This window comes from Peromyscus eremicus, chromosome 1 (genome assembly GCF_949786415.1).
Source record: "Peromyscus eremicus chromosome 1, PerEre_H2_v1, whole genome shotgun sequence".
Taxonomy (NCBI): Eukaryota; Metazoa; Chordata; class Mammalia; order Rodentia; family Cricetidae; genus Peromyscus; species Peromyscus eremicus.
Genome location: NC_081416.1, coordinates 143,107,251 through 143,131,671, shown reverse-complemented (window position 1 = coordinate 143,131,671; position 24,421 = coordinate 143,107,251). Strand labels below are relative to the sequence as shown.

Genomic DNA, 24,421 nt, shown 5'->3' with positions numbered 1-24,421 from the left:
TGGCTACATAAATAACCAATCAGACCAGTGCCAGGAGAAAGCTGCTGCTGGAAAGTGCTGGCAAAGCTGTTGGAGTCAGGTTTGAGAGTGAGGCTGCAGAATCTGGATGCAAAGGTTGCCGGGCGGTGGTGGCGCACGCCTTTAATCCCAGCACTCGGGAGGCAGAGCCAGGCGGATCTCTGTGAGTTCGAGGCCAGCCTGGACTACCAAGTGGGTCCCAGGAAAGGCGCAAAGCTACACAGAGAAACCTTGTCTCGGGGAAAAAAAAAAAAAAGGAGAATCTGGATGCAAGATGAAAAGACTAAACCTGGTCCAGAGCCGGAAATGGGTCAGGATCAGGAAACTGCAGATTAGAGCCAGGTCCAGACAGGTCAACCACAGGGCATTCAGGCAGTGGAGGCTACATCAACAGTGTGGAGCTTGGTCCTGGACGCACACACCAGATGACAGAATTGTATGAAGCCATACTATCACAGTGGTAGGCGTCTATCACTTTATGGGATCCATGTGAGGGAGGTACAGGCTTTTCTCCATCTCAAGTGTCTGATAAGTCCTTGGGCCTGGTTTACCTGATACAGTTGGAATATGTCCATGTGCCCTCACAGTTCAAGAAAACAGTGAAAAGTTTCTTGTAAAACAGTCTCCTAGGGCAATGCACAGTCTGGGGAAAACTGTGTTATACAATATGGAGTACCTTATCCTGACCTCAACAGCCTGAAAGTCCTTCCTCACCAGGGATTTATCTAATGAACAGAGAGCATAAGCAAGAACAGCTGCCATACACTGCTGGGGTGGCAGGTGCTGTGTAAATGCAAATGTTTTTATAAAGGTTCAAAGACCTCAGGTGGTGCTCTGGTGAGTTCACCTTCAGCTCACTAGCCCACTCCTATGCTCCGGAGTGCTTTCCATTTTTTATATTTTTTTAAATTTCACTTTGTATGGGGGGAAAGTGCACATGTATGGAAATCATAAGACAGCTTATGGGACTCAGTTCTCTCCTTCCATCATATGAGTCCAGAGGATAGGATCCAAGTGGCAGCAAGCAGCTTTATTCAGTGAGCCGTGTGTGGCCCACTTTCCCTTTCTTCTGAATCTGTTCGAGGGGTCTAGCCCAGCTACATGTACTGTAACCTTGACCAAGAACCCCAGTCCTTCTCACTAGCGAAGGTCCACCTAACCCTAAGTTTTGGATGCACATGGAACAGTGAGGGAGAAACAACCCTGGCCATCAAGTGGGTGGCAGATGTCACAGCCAGATTGCCCTTACATTGCCACTTTACCTTGCCAAAGAAACCAGAGGTTCTCAACATATGAGTCGTGAACCCCATCGGATTTTTACATTCCTAACTAGCAAAATTACAGTTACGAAGTAGCAACTAAGTAATTTTATGGTTGGAGGCCACCACAACATGAGGAGCTGAATTAATGGGTTGCAGCATTAGGAAGGTTGGAAACCACTGTAATAAACGCACTCTGTTTCTGTTTTCAGCCTGTGTCCCTGGTCTAATCACAACCGTGTATTTGGATGGCTGGCATTGAGAACCCAATTTGGACCATCTGGAGGAGAAACTGAAGCACGGAGCATGAATATACAAGTCACGGCGCTCGACAACGATGGGAACCATACACGGAACTGGAAAACTGGTTTGCCCTCAAAATACATCAGAATTTAAAGCACTGATCAAGGCTATCCAAGAGACCCTTATTAAAATAGAATGATTAATAACAAATAATGGCTAAAAACTCTGAGGACACTCTAATTTCCCATCGTGCAAGCGGACAGAGCACCCATGCTCACCACACAGGGACTAACTGCACCCAGCAACTCAGCATCCCAGACCGCTGCAAGTCGGTGTGCACCTAGCTGGTACGCACCAGCCCTAGGCACAGCACCGCGGCTGCAGGAAGTCTCGCAGAAACAGTCTCCACTTCTCGGATTCTCAGTGCCGCGCGAGCCGGAACTCTCGCGAGAACAGTCGCCCCTCCGCCGAGACTCCTGATAGGCAGCGGGTGGCTATGGCCCGGCCTAAGCCGTCCGGGAGCCGGATGGACAGACAGCTGGAGCATGATGTGTGTGAGCTCGTGCGGCGGGTTACTGGCCTGCAGGACGAGGCGGATCCCAACTTCCAACTGGCCTTGAACTTCGCCTGGTCCAACTTCAGGTGTGGATCGTGGCTGCGAGCTAAAGCCGGCCGGGCGGCCGGGCGGGAGGGTCCGGGTCGGGGGTGCGGCCTCCTGGAAACCGCCCGCTGCTGCTGTGGCTGCTGCTGTGGCTGCTGCTGTGCCTTGGTTTCCCCTAAGTGCCCTTGCAAGAAACATGCTGTTAAAACTGAGTTGTAAGTCCTTGAGCGTAGACCTCATCTTAGCAGCGGCACACGCCAGCAGTTCTGTCCCTAACGCAGTACTTTGCACATCAAAAGTGGTTTGGTTTGGTTTGTTTTAATTGCTGGGGAAATGACTTTTTAGAGCGAAATACTGATCACACCATGTTAAAATTTTAGTCTCACCAACTCCCCTGTTCTTGTTCAGGCCACTTGCAGACTTCCCTGATTCTGTGTCCTCCTTTTGCATAAAAACAAACTCAGGTTCTACTACTGATCAACACATAGCATGCCTAGTAAATGTTTGTCAAAGTTTGTGATTAGCACAGACATGAGTAGCTACCTAGTTTGTGAGGATACAGACCTCTCAGGTTCGTGGAAAGCATGCCAAGTGTCCAAAATGACAAGTGCAATTTCTAATTATAATCTATAAAAAAAAAAAAAAGAGCAATGATTCAAATAAGTCATGTAACTCAAAAAGTGATTGTGTCCTTAGTAATTTTTCTTGTAATATTTCTAGTGGCAGGACGCAGGTGATAATCGTTTTAGAGTTGGGAGAGACATAGATGTTGCATAGTATAGCAACAGTAGCAAAAGCATATCTATGGCTTTGGCACCGGGAGAAACGGTGCCTTTCACGTTGTATTACAGTTGCTCCAAGTTATTTTAAATGTGTGTTATTACGTTAATCACAGTCTTTGGTCCCAGGCTGAAGTTTAGGTTTTCTTGTTGTTTATGTGTATGAGTGATGTGGCTCTATGTACATATGTGTGCCATGTGTGTGCCTGCCCAAGGAGACCAGAAGAAGGTAGCTGATCCCCTGGAACTGGAGTAATAGACAGTTGTGGGTGCTGTGAATGGAACCCGGGTCTTGTGGAAGATTGGCAAGGGCTATTAACCTCTGAGCCATCTCTCCAGACCCTTACTGAAGCTTTTTAAATAATTTAATAATTGTACTTGAATATGTTTGCTTGTTTTTATATTTCATGTTGTACATTTAGCAAAATTACTCAGAAGATGAGTATTAAGGCTTCACGGGGCTTCTCTCTTATATTAAAAAGACAAAGAAAAGCCAGGCATTATGATGCATGCCTGTAATTGCAGCACTTGGGTGGCGCAGGCAGGGGGATTGCTGTGAGTTGAAGGCTATCCTTAGCCTTGTAGTGAGTTCTGAGCCACATAGAAGACCTATCAAAAACCCTAGGAAAATATGTTATATTGACCGTGGGAGCTGCAGGAGGGTTGTAAGGATATCAGCCATATACAAGGATATAAAGAGCTGCGGCTCAAATATACTTAGCTATATGACAGCATTGGCCTTAAAAACTGCATTTTTATCTTCACTAGATTTCATCGTTTCTTGGATGTCAACAGTCACAAAATAGAAAAAACAATAGAAGGGTATGTCGATTCTTTATTTCTATACATATTCATTACTGTGTTTTCATCAAGATCTTTTGCTATCAGTTGATTTTTTTTAATATTTTAGGATTTATGAAAAATTCACCATTCATTCTGATCTCAGCAAGGCGGCTAGTTGGAAGAGATTAACTAAGGAGTTTCTCAATGCGCCATTTCCCAGCATAGAGAAAATAAAGGTAAGCCTTCGGTTGTGAGCTCTTTACAGTGCAGTTTTTATCCACTTGTTATCTCTTCTTGAACGTTCCCCTGGCTGGAACAGGACCTCCTGGAGAGCAAGTTAACTGTTGCCTCGGGTTTGCTGTGACAGAAGCAGTGTGCTGTTGTATCTCACTTGGAATTGACTATGGTTATGGAAATCAGCGGTTGGCATAAATTATAGCAGTGTGGTTTACCTTAGACCATTCAGATAGCAACTGTTTTCTAGATCCCAAATGTCAGGGGCCCCAAGGCCACCCTGAGGTGCAGTGATTTGCTGCAAGAACTCCTAGATTGTAGAAGTCTGGTATTTTCATTCTTAAGGTTTATTACCATTAACAAAAACAGAGTACAGTCAGGAAGGAGGGTGGAGGGAATAGAGCAGAAACTAGGCGGAGTGTGATCGGTTGTACCCTTAAGTTTGTGTGTAAGTGTACTCTGTAAGGTTCACACAGGAACAAAACTAATGATGTACTTCCCACAATGTTAAGTGACTCTTGGGCTGTGAAATTTGTTTGCTAGATTGTGTGTGTGTGCACACATCTGTGCTCTCTATTTTTGGTGGTGGTAGTGTTTATTAGGTCTTTTGAGAATTTCATACGGTGAGTTTTGACCATGTTCACCCCCACCCCAAACCCTCCCAGTTTTGTCCCTCCTTCCCTACCCACCCAATTTTGTGTCCTCTTTTCTTTTAACCGATCAAGTCTGATTTGTGCTGCCTGTGTAGTCGTGGATGTGTGGCCTTCCACTGGAACGTGGTCCACCCACTAGTGGCCGCACTCTTGGAGAAAGCAGCTCGCCCTCACAGCTGTCAGCCGCCAGTCTCTCTTTGGCTAGGGGTCCCCTCTCCTTACTGAGATTTGGTCTGACTGGCACTTACACAGGAGTGGTGGCTACTGTAAAACCCACTATGAGTTCATATGTGCTGCTGCCTGTTGTGGCCAGAGAACGTTTTCTGCCTCAAAAACTACCACATGATCTAGTATACCACTCTTAGGCCTGTGCCCAAAGGATTTATATCCTACTATGGAGGGTCCTGTTCAGCCATGTTCACTGTTGATCTCACAATAGCCAGGAAATGCAAACAGCCTAGAAGTTCGTCAGCTGATGAGTGGCTGAGGCAGATGTAGTACATGTATACCATGGAATATTATTCAGCTCTTAAGAAAAGTGGAATTAGGCCGGGCGGTGGTGGCGCACGCCTTTAATCCCAGCACTCGGGAGGCAGAGCCAGGCGGATCTCCGTGAGTTCGAGGCCAGCCTGGGCTACCAAGTGAGTTCCAGGAAAGGCGCAAAGCTACACAGAGAAACCCTGTCTCGAAAAACCAAAAAAAAAAAAAAAAAAAAAAAGAAAAGTGGAATTAGGACTGGGAACAGTCATTCTGGGGGAGTTCACCAAGACCCAACACGGGAAAGATGGCATGCTTTCTCTGATTTGTGGGCCTTAGCTTTAGATCTTCCACCTGTTAAGCTAGTGCACGGGAGGAGAGCACAGGGGGGTTGCAGGTTCAAGGCCTTCTACACACCAAGACCCTGCCTAAAAAAACAAAAATACCCAGATCGATTACTCCATGTGTGATTTTGATATATTGTGTCTTTAAAGAAATTGATTGTGGTAAGTAATTTTGTGGACATAATGTTTTGAATTATGAACATAATACTTTATTATTATTTGGAGTATCTATGAGATCGGTACTCAGGACTCTTCATTTCTAACTTTTGTGTCTTTTTTTCTTGTAATTAGTATGATTAGACATTTATCTTTATTGCTAATCTTTTCAAAGAGCAATTTTCTTTATTGATTTCTGTATGTTCTGTTTCTTACTTTGGATTTAATTTCCTTTCTTATTAGTTTTCTTTGTGAAAGTTAATGATCTTGAGGTGTTCTTATTTTTCTTTTCTCTCTTTTTTTTTTTTTAATTTTTCAAGATAGGGAGGGTTTCACTGTGTAGTTCTGGCTGTCCTAGAACTCGAATTGTAGACCAGGCTGGCCTTAAACTCACAGAGATCCACCTGCCTCAGACTCCACAGTGCTGGGATTAAAGGCATGCCCCACCACTTCCCGGCTTATTTTTCTAATTTAAGTTAGTATTTAGTAGTATAATTTCCATCTAAGCACTTGATTTTGTTACAACACACAAATTTGTTGAGTTATAGTTCATCTCATTTTATGGTTTAAATTTCAAATTTTACCCATCTGTTTTTTAAAATTACATTGCTCAATTTCCAAATATTGTAGAATTGTCTCCCCATCTTCCTGGCAATTATGTCTAGTTTGTGTCTCCTTCCAAGTGACTGTCACTTTCATAGGTAGTCTGAGTGCTTCATAACACGATGCCCAGTCTTCATTCATCCTCAGTGCATCCCTGTCATTCTTGTCACTAAATACATTGCTGCTGTTACAGTTTTGAAGACAGGCTTAAGACTGGATCAGCAGTGACTTTGGGAAACAGCAGAATGTCTGTTGCCTTTACTTCCCCTGTCTGGTATTCTGTGTCCTATGCAAGTTCAAGCCCCTAACCTGCATCAATTCCTTCTCTATACAGCACCATTCCCTTCTGGGCCATCCTGCTCGCTCTGTCTTTTCCACATGCTGCGTCTGGTACCCAGTACTGCGTACCTGTGGACCTGAGCTCAGGACTCCAGACTCTGTGGCAGGGCACTGGTCATCGGACCCCTAGTGCCTGTGGGACTGACTGCATTTACTGAACTTCCCAGATTCCTAAAGGAAAGCCCTTAATCATTCCCAGAAACCATATAGAAAAATAGGACATGATTCTAAACATGAACTTGCCTATTATTGACCAGACAAAACATTCTAGGAACTGTTAACTAGAAGTTGGCAGCAAACTGTTGGTGCAAACAAACCCTCTGGGGGGATGTTCAAAGCTTTAGCTACTTAGGTCTCCTGGGCTAACTGTTTCCTGCATGGCTAACATTGCCGTTTTGTCATCCGTGCTGTGAACAAGGAAAGACGCAGAAATGTGGGCCATAGAGAGGCTAACATGCACCATCCTGACACACCTTTAATCACGGAAGGCAGAGGCAGGCAGATCTCTGAGTTCGAGGCCAGCCTTGTCTGCAAAGCGCATTCCAGGACAGCCAGAGCTGTTACACAGAGAAACCCTGTTGTGGAAAAACCAAAAAGAAAAGCAATATAGAACCAGACTTCGTGTGACTTAGATTTCTTATATGTAAACATTAGAACCATGAAGAATGTTTTAAGATAAGAATTGATGTTACGAGAACTCGTATAATTCTTTCTTTACTCAGTCTGTTTCAGAAGTGCTCACCAGCCGGTCTTCACTTTTTGTTTTAAAGACAGATGCACATTACTCCATACTCTCACTCCTCCTGTGTCTGTCTGATTCTCCTTCAAACAGCAGCTATGTGGAAACACCAAGAGATAAAGAAGTGGGTATGTTATCAGATAAAAATTTACTTTATTACCTATTAATTGTTTGGGTTTTTATTAAAGTTGTAAAATCACAGCTAGGGCTACACAGAGAAGCCTTATCTTGAAAACCAAAAAGTTGTAAACTCAGAAAATTAAATTTCTGTTACTGTGGATTAATTTGCAAAATTCATTTAAAATGTAAGCTCTGTGGGCTGGAGAGATGGCTCGGGTGTTAAGAGCACTGGCTGCTCTTCCAAGAGGTCCTGAGTTCCATTCCCAGCAACCACATGGTGGCTTACAACCATCTATAGTGAGATATGGCGCCCTCTTCTGGTGTCCAGACATACATGCAGACCGAACACTGTACATGGTAAGTAAATAAATTTTTTTTTTTTTTTTAATGTAAGCTCTGGCTTTGTAAGTTAGATTTTTTTAATTATATGAAAAGAAAGCTGAAGTTTTGAGGGTGAATTAATTCAAATAATGAAAGATACATTAGAATTCAGATTTATTAAGTGTCTCTTTTTTTTTGGTTTTTTTTTGGGGGGGAAGTTTAAGACAAGGTTTCATGCACCCCAAGCTGGCTTCAAACTCACTATATAGACCAGGATGACCTTGAATTTCCTTAAATTCAAGGATTGCAGGTGTGTGCTGCTATGCCCAGCTAATACAGTATTAAAAGAGCCAGGCTGTGGCTTCCTGCATGCTAGGCAAACATCAGCTACCTCCCAGGCCCAAGTATCTCAATGTTTTTTAACTTAGTTCCTTAAAATCATGTGGATTTCTTTTCCTATATTTTTATGAGGCTTGGGATTTTGTTTTGTTTTGTTTTTGTTTTTCTCCCAGATATTTATGATAAAGCTGATGAGGTTCCTTTGTTATATTTTAGAAAAGAAAGATGATTTTGACTGGGGGAAATACTTGATGGAAGGTGAAGAAATTGGCCTTGGTCCAAATATTGATACACCGGTAAGTACCTGTGGTTTCGCCATATAAGTACATGCCCACAAGGCAGCAATAGTCTTAGTGTGTCCTTCTGCCACAGAACATGCTGTTTAGACAGGAATTCTCTTCACTAGGCCAGTGAGTCTGGCTTCTCAGGTAACAGGGCTTACTGCCAAACCTGAATACCTGAGTTAGAGGAAAAGAATCAACTCCTGCAGGTTGTCCTCTGACCTGCACGTGTGAGCCATGGGTAAGCATGCTCACTCACGTGTGTATGCGTGTACATGCTGTCTCTAAATAAGATGTAATAAAATAATATTTCAAAGAAGTAAATTGTGGGAGATTTATTAAGATTCTGGGCCAAATCAATATATGTCAATACAATTTACATATTAAATAATACTATACTAGAACTGTGTGGTGGTGTTTTAAGCAGAAGAAAAAGGCAAATTTTTCAGGTTATAATACCCCTCCCCTAGAATAAATTTTTTTAAATAGGTCAGTGCAATAAATGTACTCAGTGACTAATCAAGTCAAGGAAATTAAAAAACTAAACTTACTTTCATAGTTACTGTCTCAGAAAAATAATGCATGTTGGATTCTTTTGGAATTCAGAAATGTTTCTTGCTACTTCCATTCACAGAAAATTGGATTCACATATCCACCTCAGATTATTCTATTCCCATTACGGAAACTTTTAGAGAGAAGGTTTCATTCGGCATTTGCTTCTCTATAGAAATGTTCTTTGTTTTTAAGCCTGAGTCACTCTAATTGTTACAGCCTCAAGAGTAAGGTCTTTTTTCTCCTTAAATCAGAACTGGTCTGAAGACAGTGATGATGAAGACGCACAACAGCCCTTAAGCAGAGAGGACTCTGGGATACAGGTAGACAGGACCCCGCTAGAAGAACAAGACCACAACAGAACAGGGGGGCCTCAAGTCGGCTGGGAAGGTAGTATACATGCTGAGTGCTGGTGTTTTCTCACAGGAGGTCTCAAATGACAGGTTAAGATTGATGGCATTGATGAGAGTGTTGGTAAGCCCTGGCATTCTTACCAAATCGTCAACTGTCTTAAGTGTGTGCCTAAGAACAACACTGTAGCTTTCATCCCTTATATCACTTCAAAACTTTCTAATGTTTTTATAATTATTTTATGTGGGGGGTGTTCTATGTTCCTGTTTATACTATGTGCATGCCTGGTACCCACAGAGGTCAGGAGAGGGCATCAGGTCCCCTAGAACTGGAGTTACAGACAGTTGTGAGCCACCATATGGGTGCCGCCGGGGGTCACACTTGGGTCCTCTGCAAGAGAAGCCAGTGCTCTCAACCACTGAGCCTTCTCTCCAGTCCTAAAATGTAGTTTTTCAAAAGTATTTCTAATAGCTTAGTCCTAAAGGTTTTCTTTGTTGTTGTTGTAAAGGGTTAACCTGTTGTTGTAAAGGGTTAGCCTTTTTCAGTTTAGTGAAAGGAGAAAGCTATGGAGAGGTTTTTGTTTTTTGTTTTTTTGTTTTGTTTTTTTACTTGACTGCTTATCTTTTCATCAGTGAGCAAATATGAATTGGTAGAAATTTTAGAAAACTCTGGAAGATTATAGATAAAGTCATCCTGTTGTACATGTTTTATCTACTTTTATTTCTGACTCCCAGTTTTATTTCCTCTTTCCTATCAGTGAGTTATAAACACTCATTCCAATATATTTGCTATCTATATGTCTGTCATTATTTCTGCACTTCAAAACATTATGTTGGCTGGTATGTTAAATTACATAACTAGAAATATGTGTAAATTGTTTCCTTGTCTTTGCTTAGAACGCTCTCTCCTAAGACCTGCTCATATTGGTATGGGAATGTCTCTTCCTCTGTTCTTAAACTGTTACTGAAGTGTAAAGTGTTGGATTAGGTCTACTCTTCTGACTGGGAATTGTCTGCATTGGCACTAATCTGACTACTGGTTGTTTAAGGACTCATGTACTTGTTGACTTTTCTGTGTATTTCTTGGTAATTGCCATCGTTTACTTGTTCCCCTGGAGTTTGGGTTGTTTTTAGACAGGGTCTCTTGGTAACGGGAGCCATCCTTCTCCCTCTGCCTCCCAAGTGCTGGATTATAGAAGAGTACCATCATGCCAGCTTCATTTGCGTTTCCTATCTATTGCCCTCTCCCACAGTTCTTTGTTGATGTCAGTTCTTAGGCTTTAGACATTTTGCAAATAGCGTTTACTCTTCTGACTCAGAGAAAAAGGAATCTGTGTTCTTTATTATTTTTTTTTTTTTCAATCAAACCTGTGAACTTGAGCCACTGAAGAAGTGGCTGAGCATTTAAAAGAGCTTGTAGCTCTTCCAGAGGACCTGAGTTCCAAGCACCCGGGGAGCTGCTCACAGCCACCTGTAATCCAGCTCCACGGGGTCCAGCACCCTCTTCTAGCTTCTCTAGGTATCGCACACACACACATGCACATACACACTCACATATATACACAAACATACACACCCATAAATAAAAATTTAAAACCTTAAAAAATTGTTTTCAGACTGTCAGTGTTTGGTCTTGATATTTTTGCTTAAAACCAACTTTTCCCTGTATTTTTGTCTTTTTATTAATGTTGCATTTGGGTTGGGTTTTTGGTTTTCTTTTATTTTTTGAAATTATAATACAATCACATCATTTCCCCCTTCCTTTTCCTCTTTCCAAACTCTCCCAAATTCCTCCTTTTGCTTTCTTTTAAATTCATGGCTTTTGTTGTTGTTGTTACGTATATAAATATAACCTACTCAGTCTGTATAATGTTACTTGTACATATGTTTTCAGGGCTGACCATTTAGTATTGATGACCAATTGGTTTGTTCTTGCTGGGGAAGACCACCCTCCCCAGCTTTCATCATTCCTTAATTGCTTATAGTTCTATGTGTGCGGTTGAGACCTCATGAGCTTTCTTGACTCCACATTAGCATGTTGGTGTTGTCCTTGCTCGGGTCATGTTTAGGCAGCCATGTTGGTGATACTTTATGAGTACATTTTCTGACATTCCTAAGAGACACAATCTCAAAGCAAACCCATGGTTCTCTACAGTCTTTCTGCTTCCTCTTCTGCAATGATCTCTGAGCCTTAGGTGCAGGAGTCTTGTAGATACATCAGTTGGTATTCACAAATCTACCCTTTGGTTGACTACAGTTTTCTGTAGTGGTTTCCCTCTGTTGCAAAGAGAGGTTTCCTCGATGAGGTGAGGACTACACTCACCTGCCTAGACCCTGGAGAGGATCACATTTGGATCATTAGATGTCTCTAAGGGCTATATGATGTGAGATTAAAGGATCCAGTCTGTTTTTCTACCATCTCATGAGACAGTTTTCCCAGCAACATCATTGCTTGGTGGTTTTATCTTGATTGTACATCAGATTTTCCTTTGTACTTTATTACAGATCTTCTCTCTGTTATTTTAGTGTTCATCTACCCAGAGACAGACTTTCTGTTTTAGTGGCTTTGTGGTGTTCTGTCTCAATACATAGAATACATATCCCATCCTTTGCTGTTTTTCCAAATTGCCTTAGCTCTTTGTAAACCTGTACTCTTCATGGGCATCTAGAAGCAGTGTGACAAATAAATCCAACTGGATTTTTGATTAGGGTTTTAGCTTAAATTTGTCAGTTTAACTTGAGGAGGCTGACAGTACCTCCATTTTTTTTTTCTAATTATATTATATTAGACTTTAGAAAATTTAATTATTACTTGTTTGGAAGTAAACAGAGAGCCTTGTGAATGAATGCTAGGTAAATGCTCTGCCACTGAGATATATACCAGTCCTCTGAAGTTGTGTGAGGAGGTTTTGTTTGTTTGTTTATTGGTAATGTTCTTTTTTAAATTTTCAAGTATTCATCTAGTGATTTCTGTGTGTACTACAGTTTTTATTGTCCTGAATCTTGAGCAGTTGGTTTTGCTGTGTTCAAACTGATTTCTGCAGTTTTTCTATGTTGGGCATTCTTGGTGAATCTTCAGCTTAAATTCCATAGTCTGTTGATTTCTTTTTTTTTTTAATGTAAGTGATAAGTATTAATCTGCAGACATTCACAGTTTTATCCCCTCCTTCTAATTCTTAAACCTTGTATCTTCTTTGTGACAACTTGGTTAAGTCTAGGTCAGCCTCTCATTTACAGGCCAGGCAGTGGCCAGGGGAGGGCCCTCATGGACGGGGATTCATCCCAAGGGAGCTACTTTCAGTCATAAGGAGATGAAAGGACCTAGTACACTATGAAAATTGATACATAATCCACTTCTTCTAGCAGATGAGCCAGATAGCCGGAGTTGGCTGGAACAGCATGTAGTCCATCAGTACTGGACAACCAGGCGCTGCCGGATCCCACACAGTGTGCATTTGCACTCCAATTTAGCTGCTGTCTGGTAAGCTAAACTTGTCATTTAATATAATGATGCATTGGCTTTGATTTGTGATTTAAATCAAGTCCGGCCTTGAATTGTGAACTTGATAGTTGTAAACAATTGTAAACAAGCGTGCACATACATCATGCTGGGGATTGGATCGATGGCCTTAAACACATTAGACAGCACTGTTTCACTGAGCTAAGCCCTAGCTCCCTAGAGCAATTTCTGATTAATATTGAGCACCATGAAATTACTAACGGCACTGTTTTTATATTCAGTGTAAGTGGATCGGTGTATACTAGCTTACATCTAATCTCCATTTTAGTGCACTCACTATAAAAACACAAAGGTTTAAAAAAGCATTGCATAGTTTTAAGTGTTTGCTTGATTGATAAACAATTGTAATTGCTCTGAACATACTTCACTAAAAAGATTTCAGGGAATGTGGAAAATTAATATGGAGTGCACGTAAGACATTTACTGTGTTTATTTGTTGATTGCTGAGTATAAAATTGCATATATTCATTAATGTTACTTTTGGTGTTTGCTCTTTAATAGGGACCAGCACCTGTACAGCAGTGATCCACTGTATGTTCCAGATGACAGGGTGGTGGTTACTGAGACACAGGTTATTCGGGAAACCCTATGGTAAGATGCATTAGCCTGGGAGATTTTTATTATTGAGAAGTAAAATAATACTGTTTAATTTTTAAGAAACATAACCAAGAATTTCCACTTGCAACTAGAAACAGGCCTTAAAGATGAAGTTCACTGTGAAGATTGTGTGATTTTGATATATTCTTTCCTATTATAAATAATTTGGGATTGAGTTAGACCATCACTTTTGAATATCTGAATTCAAAACAAAGCTTGCTGCTGACTGCTTTCATTTGAAATGTGTCTGTGAGGGTTGTCTGTGCTAGTACCCCAACACTGCAAGTCTAAAGCAGCCTATGATGAGCCCTGGGCCCAGGTGATCCTGCCATGAACTGTGCTACTAATATTCTGTCAACATTCTGACAGTTGTAGACATACAGTGGTCTCTGTGTATCCTCAGGATCGTAGCAGGGTGTGTGTGTGACTGTTGAACTCCGTTTGTTTGTTTGTTTGTTTGTTTGTTTGTTTGTTTGTTTGTTGGGACAGGGTTTCTCTGTGTCGTGGAACTTTGTAGACCAGTCTGGCCTCAAACTCACAGAAATCCTCCTGCCTCCGCCTCCTGAGTGCTGAGATTGAAGGTGTACACTACCACTGCCCAGCTAACTGTTGAACTTCTACAATGATGCTGAAATATCTTGAGTCTTAACTTAATCCCATGAAGTTTGATAATCTTCTCATTTTCTTATCATCAGCCTATTTTGTTTCCCAATTCTGGGTTTTCAAAATAAATTTCTCAGCTGTACTTTAATGACTGTTTTAGTAACCTTCAAATATATTGATTTTTTTTTATTTCATTTCAGGTTACTTTCAGGGGTAAAAAAGCTGTTTATATTTCAGTTGATAGATGGGAAGGTCACTGTGAGAAACAATATTATCGTAACTCATTTGACACAAGTAAGTATTTGTGTTTATTGTCACTTAAAAATTAAATTTAAAATTAAGCAGTAGTCTTTTTAAATGTTGGTGATATAACTTTAGAACATTGTATAATATCAGATTTATTAAATATAGTAAAAACTCTAAAAAGCAAAATTAAGTTGTGCATCATTACAAGCTTAGCCAGTTCTTAAGTATTATTTGTGACATTTAAGTTTCATTTTATTCTCTCCCTATTTTTCTTTTTTCTATACTGAGAAAGCTTTATACTGTAATGATTTTTTCCAATACTTTATGTGTATTTTTAAAAGGTTTAAGCCATAATTGGCGTTTACTGTATCTTTTGAATATGAACTAAAACTCATCATTATATTACTTTATCATGTACCAGTTTAAAACAGTCATAGAAACAGTCTTTTACAATGAAGGAGAAATTAATTTGAACATTTGTGGAAGACAAACTATAAATAATTATACTTCTGTTGTAGAGCTGTTTACGATCTGTGCTTGAACAAATAGCAGCATATGGCCAGGTTGTGTTTCGGCTCCAGGAGTTCATTGATGAAGTCATGGGGCACAGCTCTGAAAGCCTATCACCTGGAAATGGTTCCGTACCTAAGAAGCCGCCTGAAGCCCCCTTTAGAACCTACCAGGCTTTCATGTGGGCCCTCTACAAGTATTTCATTAACTTCAAAGAGGAACTTACAGAGATTGAGAAGTGCATCATCAGTAGTGGTAGGTAACTTTTTTAATTCATAAGCTACCTAAGTTATTTTGAATCATATTAAAATTATTCATTTTTGACAAAAGGTTTAAAATTATAGTGTAAATAAGTAATTCTTATGGATATATCCATTTTAAAAGTGATTTTCAGGCTTGGGAGCTAGCTCAGCAGATAAATGTGTTTGCTACCAAGCTTTACAACCTGAGTCCAGTCTGTAAGACCTGCATGATAGAGGAGAAAACCAGTTCCTACATGCTGTGCTCTACCTCCACATGTGTCCTGTGGCACACACACGTCTACCTACTACCCCTACCACCACCCAAACCCACATACACACACACACAAACAAATAAGTGTAACAGAAATGTTAAATAACTTTTGAAGCTCCCTTAAATTTATGTTTTTAAGCCATTTGTCTCTGTGAAAATTCAAGAACTACAGAACAACGTCCAGTGAACACTTTATTGCTCCAGTTCCCTCCCACAACAGACAGCTTCTTGTACCTCTTTTAGAGGGCGCTATGTATGCATGTGAGAGCCCCTTCATTTCCTTTACAAAAACTGTTGTTAATGCCATTGTCCGGTTCTCAACAGTGGACATTTGATTATTGCCACTCTGCTGTTCCAGGATAGCTGCAATGATTACCACTTACACATTGCAGTAGTTACACACATGCAGACTGGAATTCATAGACCAGAGAGTATATATGATGACATATGTGACTTTTGTTTGATTGTGCTGTATTTCTCTACAGTTATCTCTACAATTAAATATAGATAAATTTATGCTTTGTCAGCAGGATCTTGTTATATGTTACTAAACTTTTGTTCTTTACCAATATGAGAGGTATAAAGTGGTCAACCAGTATGTGGTTTTTGTTTTTCCACTTTTAATTTTCTATTTTATTATTATTTTTTTTTCTTTTTTTTTTTTTTAAGCTAGGGACAGAGTTGCACAAAGAGCTCCTGTGTTCCCTTGTTTCTCTCAGTGGTGGAATTTCCCATAATTACAGTGTAGAGTCAGCTCAGAAACTGACAAGTCACAGCAGCACATTAGCCAGGCTGCAGGCCCAGCCGTATGGGAGGCATAGTGTCTTTGTGAGGGGCTGTTTTGCCAAATGTATAAGTACTGTACAACCACTTTGTGCAGGGTAAGGAGCTGTGCCACTACCCTTCAGGCATGTGGTCAGTTGGGGAACTTGTCTGAGCCGCCCCTTTTCAGCTTCTGCCCCTCACGGAACTGGTGGCTTGTAGTAGGGGAGTTTGCTTTACACTGTGTAGCTTCAGTTTATGCTCTTTTAAGTGAAGTGGAGTACCTTTCTGTTACATTAAATCCATTGTCTTTCCCTTTCTGAAATCTGTCAGTCCCCTTATACATTATTTTTGTCTGAATTATCTTTTTCTCCTTGGCTTATGAGAGTTCCTTCGTAAGGAAGATAGACTATTAAAGATAGAATATTAAGATTGATATTAAACCCACCACCCACCATCTGCTATGCCATTCCACATGTCAAAGAAGTAGCATTATTAGCATGAGTATTACGTGGGTTCTTCCCTGCTATTCAGTTTGCTCTGTTGGTACTTGCAGATACCACGATAACACTTGCAATCGTGGTGAACAAGTATTACGCGGGTACTTCCCTGCTGTTCAGTTTGCTCTGTTGGTACTTGCAGATACCACGATAACACTTGCAATAGTGGTGAACAAGTTGGCCCCTCGGCTGGCTCAGCTCAAGGTCCTGCACAAAGTGTTCAGTACTGGAGTGGCGGAAGTCCCACCTGACACTCGGAATGTCGTCCGGGCATCTCACCTGCTTAACACCCTGTACAAGGCCATCCTTGAATATGACAATGTTGGAGAAGCCTCTGAGCAAACTGTATGTTGTATTCTTGCCTTATCTAAAGTGACGATGAAAGGGTAGTGGATAGCCTGTCACAATTCCTTGTTAAATGAGGTTTCAGTCATGGTATACCAGACGGTTCAAAGTTTCACGGTTAGCTTCCAAATTCATGGCTGTCGTATTAGTTTTAATTACCAAAAGAAGCAGAAGAATGAAGCAAGAAGTGAAAATACCTGCTTGGCTTGTATAGATATTTATAATAAACCTTTTTACATAAAACACAGCCAGGAACGGTGGTGCACACCTTTAATCCCAGCACTCAGGAGACAGGTGCAGGCAGATCTTTAAGTTGAAGGCCAGCCTGGTCTACATAGCAAATTATAGGCCATCAAGAGGTACATAGCAAGACTCTTTCTAAAAAAGGACAAGAAAGAGGTCACAAGTCTGTGACACGAAGTGTGTAAAGTAGTCACACAGTGAGAGACTTACAGGGGCTGGTGGGGTTTCAGTGTGAATGTATTTAATGTACTGAACTTACGTATTAACGTGGCTAAGATGGTGGTGCAGTCGGGAGGCTGAGCAAGAGGATTGAGTTTGAGGTGGTACTGGGCTGCGTGGCCAGACCGTCAAAAAACTAGAAGCTGGGTGTGGTGCCACACACCTTTGACAGGTGAATCTATGAGTTCGAGGCCAGCCTGGTCTACAAAGAGAGTTCTAGAACAGCCAGAGCTGTTAGACAGAGAAACCCTGTCTCAAAAAAATAAAAGTGTCAAGCCCCAGGCTCTCTCCATAGCCCTGGCAGTCCTGCAGTCTGCACTGCAGCTGAGGCTGTACCATCACCCGTGGCCTCTCCTTCCTTGGTGTGGTGCAGGCCTCAGCCGCTCTCCATGCCTTTAAAACCAGTACACATGAGAGACGTTTACACATTGCCAAGTCCGACTGTCACCATTCGACGCCACCTTGGCCCCTCTGGACTACAGCTTCTGTGTTCTCACCCTGGGAAATGCTCCCTGAAGAGTTTGCCTCAAAGATGCTGGTCTCCAGTTAATTATAGCTGATTCTTGAGCACCAGCTGACCAGAAAGCACAGATTCTTAATGTGCATACATCATGTGAATGTTCCCAGTAGAGTCTTAGAGGGACTCTCCGACTTCCCACTGAATCTTCACAAGCCAAATCATCACCTGCAGTTCCCTCAGCATCTTTGTTTGTTTGTTTGTTTGTTTGTTTGTTTGTTTGTTTCGAGACAGGGTTTCTCTATGTAGCTGTGGGTGTCCAGAACTCACACTGTAGACCAGGCAGCCTCGAACTCACCAAGATCCGCGTGCCTCTGCCTCCCAAGTGCTTAGATTAAAGATGTGCACCACCACCTCGGGCTTCTCTAGCATTCTTGTCTGCCAAGCTCCTACACATAGAATTAAGCTCTAAGTACTCAGTGCTTTTTCATTCCAAAGTTCCAAAGTCCTTTTACAGTCTTCCCCAAACAGCATAGTCAGGTCTCCCATACAAATAGCCTACTCTCTGGTTCCAGTTTCTGTCCAAAATTGCTTTCTCTTGCTGTGATAAACACCATGACAGAGGCCACTTGGGAAGGGAAGAGTGTATTTGGCTTATATATCCATGTTATATATGGTGCGTTATCCAAGGAAGCCAGGGCAGAAACTCAAGCCAGGAGCAGTGCAGAGGTAGGAGGCTGGAGGAATGCTGCTTACTGGCTTGCTTCTCGTGGCTTGCTCAGCTTGTTTTTTTTTTTTTTATACAACACCAGGGCCACCTGCCTAAGAATGGCACTGCCGTCAGTGGGCTGGGCCGTTCCATATCAATCAAAATCAAGAAACTGCCCCACAGACTTGCCTACAGGTCTGTCTGATGGAAGAGTTTCCTCAGTTGAGGTTCCCTCTTCCCAGATGACCCTAGCTTGTTTCAAGTTGACAAAAAAATAAATCAGCACAGAGGGTTCTCCTGTGAAAGAGGAACTTTATGTTTATCCCATAGTTAGATGGACTTTTTAATAAGAATCTTAAAGTATATGTTTTGAGAATTTCAACCTTTTTGTTTTAAAAAGTATACAAATACAGTCACTTTAAAGTCATTTTGAAGTGTTTAATCTTAGCCTAGTGCGAGGAACTCTGAAGACTAACCAGGCAAGGTCTCACCCTTAGGTCTCCCTCCTGTTCTCTCTCTGGGTGGAAACAGTGCGGCCCTACCTCCAGACCGTAGATGAATGGATCGTGCATGGGCACCTGTGGGATGGTGCGAGGGAGTTCATCATACAGAGGTGAGGCTTTGCATTGAGTCCAGGGGATGCTGACTGATGGCATTTATTTGATACCACATCAAAACTGAATACTTCGTTAGGTTTCACAGGGAACTGAGAGGGTAGGTTGGTGATGGGGGGTACTGCTACCATAGCACCAGCATGTTCTACTGTATCTTTATAAAGGTGTCAGGTCCCAACCAATGGAAAGCATCTTTGAGTTTTATGGCAGTTCACATCTTTTCATAGCAGTTGATATTTTTGAATAGTTTTGAAATGTATACTGCTTCCTGTGAGATGAACTTAAATGACATCATGTTACAAACTATTTCCATTGTAAGTTATCAATAAGATATGACAGTAGTATAGGGTTTTAAGGCACTTATTTGTTTGAGACATTTATCTCTTAAATAAGCTACATATTGTCTTCTTAACATAATACTTAATTAAATATTAAATTTATTTACTTAAAATAAATAAAGAAAAATCTTAATCCATTTATAACAATTTCCCTTTACTCAATTTCTGAACTCATAAGCTACAATGAAAAATTACTTGTAATGTTTCTAAAGGGAACTAAATAGTCATACTCTGTTTAATTCCAATTTAGGAAAGTATTTCACTTAAATTTTAATTAAATTGGGAGTATTTATTTTTGTACATTAAACTGAATGAGGTTAGATGAAGACTACTCCATTTTGTCTGAAGATCATGATGTTACTGCTAGACTACCTAGACTAAGACCAAAAAAGAAACATAAATAGCCTTAAAAGTCTTTGTCTCTCCATAGGAACAAAAATGTCCCGGTAAATCACAGAGACTTCTGGTATGCAACCTACACTTTGTACAGCGTGTCAGAGAAGACCGAAAATGAAGACAAAATGAGTGACAATGCCAGTGCCAGTTCTGGCAGTGACCAGGGTCCCTCCAGCAGACAGCACACCATGGTGTCCTTCCTCAAGCCTGTCCTGAAGCAGATCATAATGGCCGGCAAGTCAATGCAGCTGCTGAAGAACCTGAACTGTGCAGAGGGCTCTGCCTGTCAGGCGGCAGCCAGAGGTAGCCCGTCCTTTCTGTGAATGTCTTCTTTGGCTTGGCTTAACTGTTTCATTCATCGTTGTCATTCCCAAACACAAAGTAGTGACCGAAGCTGTTCATGTCCGTGGAAATTATCGCCATGGTTTTTGGTTGGTTTATTGAGACAGGGCCTCTCTGCATAACCCTTGCTATCCTAGGACTCACTCTACAGACCAGGCTAGTCTTGAACTCAAAGATCCTCTTGCCTCTGCTTCCCAAGTGTTGGGATTAAAGGTATTCACTATCACACTCAGTTATCACCCTGGTTCTTTAAGTAATATTTTTTCTTTTAAAATTTCATACATTTGCACAATATATTTTAATCATATTCACCTTTGACTCTTCCCTGTCCAACTCTTCCTAGGCTTCCCCCAACACATCTACCTCCCAGCTCTGTGTCCTGTTAGTGTTGTGTTTTTATAACCCACTAAATCCGATTAGCTCTGCTCATAGGCACATGGGTATGGGTGTCCTAACACTGGCCACACCCCCAAAGAAGTTACTCTCCCTCAGTAGCCATTGGCCTACAGTAGCTCATTGACTTGGAGTGTGGCCTCAGGAGCCTCTCCCTCAGTTTTTCTGGCTTGGTTTTGTGCAGGTAACCACTGCTCCTGTGAGTTGGTAGGTACAGTGGCCATGGCATGTCCATAAGGCAGCATTTCACATCATCCGCATCCTCTAGCTCTTACATTCTCTCCACCCCCTCTTCCTGGATGTTCTCTGAGCATGGGGCGGGAGGTGAGATTGGTACAGATTCCCATCAGTGGCTGAGCACTCATCACTTACTCTCATCACTTTGAATAGATGAGAGTTCCAACTACAGGAAAAAGAATCTTATTTGAACAAGGTTGAGAGCAAGATAGATCTATGGTGTTGTGGTTATTTTTTGTCAGCTTAACACAAGCTAGAGGCATTTGAGAAGTGGGGCTCTAAATTGAGAAAATGCGTTCATATGATTGCATATAGACAAGTCTGTGGAACTTTTATTATTATTATTAATGATTGATGTGGGGGAGCGCAGCCTACTATGGGTATGCCAACCCTGAGCAGATGATCCTGAGTTTTGGAAGAAAGGAGACTGAGGAAGCCATGGGGAACAAACCAGTAAGCAGCATTCCTCCATAGCTTCTGCTTCAGGTCCTACCTTGAGTTCCCTTCATGATGGACTACAACTGTAAGCTAAATAAACCCTTTTGCTCCCAAGTTGCTTTTGGTCATGGTATTTAACACAGCAATAGACACCCTAACCAAGGCATATGAATATAACAAAAACATTTAGAAGGCAATTTGACAACATGGCTATTTAGCAAAACAAACAGTAGGTTCCCCCATTGGGCCTGTAACCAACTGAGTGAGCCCTGAGTCTTTGACCAGTTTACAATACCAACCTGCGTTACTTCCTGTGGAGCAGGCCTCAAATCCAACCCAAAAGCAGTTGGTTAACCACGTAAACTTTATGCCACTGTTGTACCACTGTGCATGTTTTTCCTGGCAGACTGGCTTTGCAACATTCAGGTCCAGAGATAGGTAAGACTGATGATAGCTTTTCTTCCCCAGCACCCTGTACAGTACCTTTTACTGCCATAAAAGCTAGCCAGTGGGGAGAAAATTTTCCTGTCAGTTTAAGATTGGTTTCACTATGTCCACATGCAAAGTATGTGGTGTCTTCAGCAATAGGGTCTTGCCATCTAGTTGAGTAACCAAGGGCAATGGTAGTCATTGGTGTCACCATGATTGAATGAAATTATACTGTTCTTGATAGAAAAACCAACTCTCTGCTATTTCTTTTTATTCTTTTTTTGTTTGGTTTTGTTTTTTGTTTGTTTGTTTTTCAAGACAGGATTTCTCTGTGTAGCTTTTGGAGCCTGTCCTGGAACTCACTTTGTAGACCTGGCTGGCCTCGAACTCACAGAGATTGACATGCTTTTGCCTCCTGAGTGCTGGGATTAAAGGCATGCGCCGTCACCACCTGCCCTCTGTATTCTTTTAAATATAATTTCCATTTGATTTTATTTGTCCCGTTCTTTTGTCCTATGACACCAGCTCTTTCCATGGGCTTTGGGTGGAGGTCATGGGGCAGACCAGCAGGTCTGAATCTTGGTTGGAGTGTTTCAGTCTTTCAGGGCTTCATGAGACAGTTTCCTGACCACCTAGCTATGGGTGGCACAGCCCACACCGAAATCCAGCTTGACATGGAGCTTGGAAACTACATGAGGGTCAGAGTCATTTTCACTTTGGAACTGACCCTGGTGGCAGTGGCCTCTACTGTGTCCTTTATTTTATGTTTATAAGTGTTCTGCTTGCTTATATGTCTGTGTACTCCATACATGCCTGGTGCCCCAGAGGTCAGAAATGAGTGTCCGGTTCCCTGAACTTGTAAGGTGTCATGAGGGTGTTAGGAGTCAAACCTGGGTCCTCTGTAAGAACAACAAGTACTCTTAACCAATGAGCCATCTCTCTAGCGCCCCAGTCTTCTTAATGGCCTTGTCCTTGTCCTCTGGCACGCACTGGCTGTGGTTCATGCAGTGAATTGGCCATGGTCCCTCTGCTTCTTTTCTTTCTTTCCTTTTCTCTTTTGGTCTAGGGTAGAGCCAGGATCTGACAGGATCCAGTACCTCTGGCATGTTCAGGGTGGTACACTGTTTTGCTTTTGAATGGACCCTGGCAAGTTTGAACTTGGTAATTCAGTTCAGATAATGCTCAGACATTTTAAGAAATCTTTTAAACTGTTTGGGAATACAATTTAAGTAAATTAAAGCTTTGTAAGCTGACGGAAAAGACTCAAGTGGGGTCCACATTGTTTGTTTGGGTTTTAAACTACCTTAATGCTCTCTTAATTATTTTTACCATATCCACCTTAGATTTTTGCTTTGTTGAGATTCCTTTTTAACAAACTAATAAACTATAATGAGTTTTGCTGGGCCAGTGCTGGGAGTGATTTCTGTGGAAATCACTAACTGCAGTAAGTCTTTCTATAATCTTAAACAGTAAGGTAGTAACTGCAGTTTAAACTCTTCTTCAGTATTACTCTGTTCAGAGTAAAATTAGCTTATTTAGCATGATAGGTAATCAGAAATGTTGCAGTTTAACTGAGAATAAAAAGTGGTTTTCAACATTTATTTTTATTTGTGTGTGGATCTGTATTTTGTATGTCATGTGTGTATGTGTCTGCCTATAGAGGCCAGAAGAAGGCATTGGATTTCTTAAAGCTGGAGTTACAAGCAATTGTGAGCCACTTGAAGTTGGTGCTGGGAACCATACTGGGGTCCTCTGCAGGAGCAGTATGCTTTCTTAGCTGCTGGGTCATCTCTCCATCTCCACCCCAGTTTTATATGTCTGTCTGAGTATATGCCACATGTAGTAAGGCTGATGATGGAGGACAGAGAGGGCGTCAGGTCCTCTGCAGCTGAAGGTAACAGGCAGTGTGAGCTTTCTGATGTGGGCACTGGGATCCAGACTCGGGTCCTCTGGAAGAGCAGTGGGAGCACTTAACTGCATATCCATCTCCCCAGCCTGGGAAACATACTGAGACTGCTCTTGAGAACAAAATTCATCCTGTGTATTTGTATTTCAGATGCAGAGAGAAAAAGCTTATATACCCTCTTTCTGGAATCTATACAGTTGCGTCTTCAACATGGAGAAGATTCGACTCCACACATTCTTACTGAACAGCAGGCAACCAAAGAAAACTTAATAAAGATGCAGTCCATTGCTGAAAGGCATCTTGAGCTAGATGATAGTCATGACCCACTGCTGGCCATCAACTTTGCAAGGTGATAGCCTATATACCATATTTTCAGTGACTGAGATACACTTTGAGTAATACAAAGTAAGTAATACTTTGTAATTGTTTCTGCCAGGTAGGTCTTTCCCTCCTTAAACACAAAAACCTGTCCTTTCTAACAGAGGGACAAGAAGATGTGTGTTCACCTATGGCAGATAATTTTGCCCCCTTGTTTATGAAAGTGTACAGATGTGACCCAGCTGACATCTCTGTACCCTTCACCCCCTAGAGTATTGTAGCTCACCTAGAATATGCTTCTGAAAATCTGGACAGGCCCTGCACTGTCTCCTTCTGTATTACATGTGTCTGGGGCTTAGAATGCTTTCAGGAACTTAACTCCAGTGGAATAAGACATCAGTGCCCTTGTGATTTCCTACTGTCTGATAACCATTTACTGTATAACACTCACAGAAGAACTAATTCTAGCACTGACCCAATGGCAGCAGGGATCCAGAAAGGATGTTCTTGGGGGGAAGGTTTCTTTCTGTAATGGTTGATAATCAGAAACTCAAGGTAAAATGAGACTCTAGGTTTTGGTTTAATAGAATTCTGT

The 24,421-nt window shown here is 41.6% G+C and overlaps 1 protein-coding gene across 3 annotated transcripts in view; it reads left to right on the top strand.

Annotated features, from left to right (window-relative positions):
- The first annotated feature begins 1,992 nt into the window (after positions 1 to 1,992).
- Positions 1,993 to 24,421, top strand: part of Tubgcp5 (tubulin gamma complex component 5) — a 36,537-nt gene continuing 14,108 nt past the window's right edge. For 2 of the 3 annotated variants that reach the window (XR_009381273.1, XM_059273765.1), the window contains exons 1-14: positions 1,993 to 2,162; positions 3,669 to 3,722; positions 3,811 to 3,919; positions 7,260 to 7,356; positions 8,225 to 8,304; positions 9,096 to 9,231; positions 12,555 to 12,672; positions 13,213 to 13,302; positions 14,112 to 14,205; positions 14,676 to 14,922; positions 16,585 to 16,787; positions 18,913 to 19,028; positions 19,798 to 20,066; positions 23,659 to 23,857. Coding sequence is in view for 2 of the 3 variants with exons in the window: in XM_059273765.1 (XP_059129748.1) it covers positions 2,017 to 2,162; positions 3,669 to 3,722; positions 3,811 to 3,919; positions 7,260 to 7,356; positions 8,225 to 8,304; positions 9,096 to 9,231; positions 12,555 to 12,672; positions 13,213 to 13,302; positions 14,112 to 14,205; positions 14,676 to 14,922; positions 16,585 to 16,787; positions 18,913 to 19,028; positions 19,798 to 20,066; positions 23,659 to 23,857 (1,958 nt within the window). In the remaining variant the exon portion in view is untranslated. The remainder of the gene's footprint in view (positions 2,163 to 3,668; positions 3,723 to 3,810; positions 3,920 to 7,259; positions 7,357 to 8,224; positions 8,305 to 9,095; positions 9,232 to 12,554; positions 12,673 to 13,212; positions 13,303 to 14,111; positions 14,206 to 14,675; positions 14,923 to 16,584; positions 16,788 to 18,912; positions 19,029 to 19,797; positions 20,067 to 23,658; positions 23,858 to 24,421) is intronic. The other variant, XM_059273775.1, reaches the window with a different exon arrangement.